The 5,155-nt window shown below is 32.2% G+C and overlaps 1 protein-coding gene across 1 annotated transcript; it reads right to left on the minus strand.

Moving 5' to 3' along the window:
* Window positions 1-662: 662 nt before the first annotated feature.
* LOC107876699 (GDSL esterase/lipase At4g26790-like) lies at window positions 663-4,189 on the minus strand. The gene is made up of 3 exons (XM_047393838.1): window positions 3,657-4,189; window positions 1,830-2,328; window positions 663-1,228 (listed from the first exon to the last, which is right to left on the minus strand). The coding sequence occupies exons 1-3, from the start codon at window positions 4,026-4,028 to the stop codon at window positions 1,035-1,037; spliced, it is 1,065 nt and encodes a 354-aa protein (XP_047249794.1). The 5' UTR covers window positions 4,029-4,189; the 3' UTR covers window positions 663-1,034.
* Between the last annotated feature and the right edge of the window lie 966 nt (window positions 4,190-5,155).

Below are 5,155 nucleotides of genomic sequence, written 5' to 3' on the forward strand. Positions count from 1 at the left end.
TATCCATAAATTAAGATAGAGAGTATAAACTTTTGTTAAATTATAAATAAATTAAATGGGAATAAAACATAAATTATCATTTAGGAAAATAAATGAAGTTTGCAAACAGGATATAGAAATTCCAGTAAAAATATAACGAAACGTCCAAAAAAAGAGTGAAAAGTTGCATAATGAGGTCAGCAAGGGTAAATCAATCAAGATGTCCAAATGTTTGTACCACAGCAATAATAATTTGCTTTTTAAGCCAGTAACATTACACCATCTTGGTATATTTACAAAAATATTCTTTGAACCCATTGGGCAAAAAGACGATAAACCTGCCATATGGTCATTAAAGCATTAAAGCATTAAATACGAAAGAACAAGTAAATTTTGCACAAAAACTTACCGAAATGACTAAATTATCCTTTGAACAGCAAGCTGGCAGGACGACCGCCAACTGCTTCCAAGGCTTTTCTATATATTTTAGTATACATGTATATATCAAGAAAGCAAAAGTATCTAGTTCAAATGAAACCTCAAGTGATTTAGCTTAAGTTACTTTTCTCAAAATCGCATATCAAAAAATGGAAAAGCATACACGTGAAGGATTTCACATCGGTTCGTTAGGGATGAATGTTCTCATTAATATGACTTGAACCGTCATCACTTCTTGAGCTAGCTTTTGATGTTAAATATAATCCATTTATTAACAATAGTACATATCTCGGTGGTACTGCTCTTCATATAATATCCTTGAGACTCTAAAGATGTACAACACCTATTCTTTTCCAACTTCTTCACACCACAGTATCCAAGAATCACACTAGACAACAACAACAAACCCAATGAAATTTCATAAGTGAGGTTTGGGGGAGGGTAGGGTATACGCTGACCTTACTACTACCTCGTGGAGGTAGAGAGGTTGTTTCAGAAAGACCTCAACTCAAGTGCAGCAAATTCAGGTACAAATAAAAATCACACTAGACAAGAAAAAAAGGGAGAACAAGTCAATCCATGGATCCTCCTACAAAATCCAACATAAATGCAGGTAGCTATAAAAATTGGGCAAAGACATATTTCATCAGAAAATCAGAAATAATTTGGTTTGTTTTGTCCGTCACATGGAATGCGTCCCAAAATACGAACTTGCTTGCATCAGTGCATGTCAATGGGCTTAACTTATCGCACAAGTAACCCATCTCAAATAATCCCGTGCCACAACATGCTACACTTGCCACTTGAAACCCTGCAATTGTTAAAATGGTACCCAAACAAGTAATTTGGTTAATTGCTAGGCATGACGCGGAGTACTATTAAGAGATTAATTATCTTTAACAACCTTTAATTTGGAAGATATATAGGGGGGAGTAGCAATTCAATTTGTAGAACTTTTAGCAACAGTGACGTATTACCAAACTTCAATAAGATTTAAAAGGACTAAGCTACTCTTTAAATTTATACCTGCAAAGTTCAACCAAATAAATATAATTTAATCCTGAATATCCCCTCTAATCCTATGAACCAAACGACGACTCCTGAAATGTTTGACATGATATTAGAGCAAGACTCGATCATCCCAATTCTCGTTCACGATATTAAAATATTCTATGCTCCGATCTAGAAGTCCAGCCCTAAACCTGAGGGGGTGTAGAAGAAGGCCATATCGGTCAATTATGGAATGGTGGTCTCTTTATATGGTCCGGATAATTTCTCTCTGTTGAGCTAACTATGAGATAGTTACCTAAATAGGATATAACCTGCCTCACAAGGAAAAAATGTTTTTAAGGGGTAAATAAAAATGGAAAGTGCATTAAAAAAAGATTCCATATATTGAAAGAAAAACTTACCAAATGAAGAAGGTTTTGTAATCATTTGTAGCAAAAGATCATAAGCATCAGAAAAGACCACTCTAATCCCCGGAAGCTCATTATTTAACCTCTGAATCAAATTAACCAACATGACATTGAAATGCTTAGCCACATTATTATATTTCTCATTGCATCCATCTCCATTTCCACTTACATAATTTGTTGTTCTTTCCAATGGCAAACACCCCATTGGTGGAAGTCCAGTTAAGGATATTTTCCTAGCACCCATATGATATATTTGTGTCACAAAATTCTGAGCTAGTCGAAGAATGAAATCTTGAAATTGTTCTTCTGTGTATTGAGAGGAACGTGGGCTTTGTATTGAGTAATAATTTTCCAAGAAATCATTTGTTCCAATGCTGACTAAATAGAGTGCCTCCCTTATTATGTAGTTGGCTTTCTTTCTACCTGCGTATGCTCTTAGTTTCATTTGATATTCCTTGAAGTACTCTAATTCCTTCCACAAAGGTATCACACGCTGCAAACCAGAAAAAACTATAAATAATAATGAGAGCGGCGAATCTAGGATTTCTAGAACATGGGTGCATCACTAAAATAGAGAAGAAAAAAAATATGCTTAGTAAGAATTGATCCCGCATTCTCAAGGTAAATGAAGTAGTAATTTAATCTTTAACCATGTGCAACATTTAGACAATATATAATACATAAAATTTAATTTAATTTCAGGAGAAACTCGACTTCACGTGCCCCAAATTTTACCTATAAATTCGTCCCCGACTGTTACTATTTCTTGTAGTGGTATTTATCATATTACTTTATTCAAATAATGTCGAACAAACTTAAATTACCTATAAATTCGTCCCTGACTGATACTACGTAGTGGTATTTATCACATTATTTTTGAATTTATTTTATTCAAAATAATGTCGAACAATATTAAGTAAGAAATTACTTCAAAATTCATTTACTGAAAGCAAAACAATAATAATAACAATAATAATAATAATAATAATTAGCGTTCAGAAGCCTTTGAGAAAAATTGAATCAACTTATTTAGCTCAACTTATTTATGAAGTCAATCAATTTTAATCCATCCAAATTCAATTCAATCATCCATTTGACACCTCTACTTATTAACACTCAATCTAAATCTACAGAGAACACGAAAATTATGTGTGTTTTGATTTTCCTATAATATTTTATTAAAGGAGTGTAAAATCAACATACACCAGGGTGTGTTCGATTTGGATATGATGGAAAACAAGAAATTATTTTTCAATTTTTTCATGTTCATTCAGTCAAATATTTTGGAAATCACTTTCTCTAGAAAAACAAGCTCCTTAAAAACAATGAAAATAAATTCTCTAACAAAAGTAGAAAAATAAGTTATATTAGTGACATTTCATATTAATTGTGTCCTTCCACCCTACAACATATTTCATCTTCACTCCCACCATCTAGCCCTCATCTCTATCGTCTCACTCCACTTTTTTAATATTTGTCCAAATTATATATAAAAGCTTTTATAATAAGTTTTGATTATCTACCGAATACAAAAAAATAAGGAAAAAATCCAATTATTTTCTACAAGATATTTTTCATAAAAAAACATTTTCCTTCAAACCAAATCAAATAGTTGTAGTTTCACAACTAGTGCATAGTTGACTCCGACTTTAAACATATTACAAAAATAGACCATTTCGCAAATTACAAGAATAGTGTAAAAAGGTACTTTAACTCCCATCGTTTTATCAAATCAGACTTCAAAAATATATATGTGTGTAGAACAGCATCTAAAATTGGGAAAGAGGGGACAAAAAAAAAGGAGATGAAATGAAAGCTTACAAGGACATCAGAAGTGGCATTATCATAACCAGTACCAGCAGAAGCAAAACAAACCCCTTGTGCAAAATCAGCTATACTATACTCCCCATCCAAGTAAGCTGGAACAAATGGCCTTAGTCCAAAACCTTCTGATATAAAATCAGGTGGAATTCGCCCGTTACAGAACCTTCCTGTTGGTTTTCTATTGTAGAAATCTCGACCATATGGCTCGAAATTGCTCTTAAGTACCGTAGCAATCTGGTTGTTATTACCCGAATCGACTGATGAATCCCCGAATACTATAATTGCTGGAACTTTGCTAGCCAAAGTTGTTGCCACTTGTAATAAAAATTGACTTAGGACTATAGTGATGAAAGTGGTCGTATAAGACATTTTTGAGTTAGGATTGTTGTGTGTTTTTTGGTGATTTTATTTTATAAAAGTAATAAATTGGGTTTGGTGACATTATTAATTGCTGTCAAAATTGTTATAACTAGCAAGATTTTTTTGATAGTAGAAAAAGTTTTGAGTGGAAGCAATTAATGAGACTGGGTTGAGTAAGTATGTAAAGGACAGTTCAGCGTTTATTGTTGCCAGTTTCTGGACTTACGGGTTCTTTAATTTTTAATTGGAAATTGTAATTTTATCACTCCTCTAAGGTTCTTGGTATTTGGATGGCAAATTTTAGTACTCCAATAGATTTTGACAACCTTGCTACTAGTTTCGTCCATCTTTATTCGTTTATGTGTGATATGACATACTCTTTAAAAAATAATAAATAAAAAAATAATTTTGTTATATCTCCTAACTACTTATAAGTAACGATAAAATGTATCTTAGTTTTTTAAACCACACAAATATAATTAAATAAAAATTTATAACATATTAGACAAGTAAAAATGAACGAAGAGAAAAGTGCATAAAAATTGATCTTGCATTTGAACCGAACCTACTTCTTATCTGTGACGTTATCTTTCATTGGAAAAATAATGTATCTAACCAAACACACCTAGAATAACTACTCAATCACACGATACTTTAAGAAATTACATATTTAGATGCCACTTCCGTAAACTCCCTCTCCCTCGCTTCTCTCCTCCCTCTCTCTTTCTAAATCTCCTTCACCATACAATCTCACTATTCTTTGAGATTGATTGTGTTACCAATCAATTTCTCTTCAGGATTCGGATGACTAAGTTGGAAATCAAATCTGAATACTTCCAAAAGACGAGCAAGGATGGTATTGTCGTTGTTGCCCAAACTTTGTAATAGATTTCATTAATTATGTTCTAGTGAATTCAGATGAGTTTCCCGTGTATCTTCTTCTTCTAAGTATCTGTTATGTACAAATATAATACATATAATATCAATGCATATTTGGTATTGGATACATTGGATGAATTTAATATCCGATATATTAGATAAAATTGATATTGTATACACTGAGTGTAATTGATACTAGGTTCATCAAATTAATATTGTATATTGGATGAAATTGATATTGGATATTGATACACTAG

The sequence above is a fragment of the Capsicum annuum genome, chromosome 7, assembly GCF_002878395.1.
Source record: "Capsicum annuum cultivar UCD-10X-F1 chromosome 7, UCD10Xv1.1, whole genome shotgun sequence".
Lineage (NCBI taxonomy): Eukaryota > Viridiplantae > Streptophyta > Magnoliopsida > Solanales > Solanaceae > Capsicum > Capsicum annuum.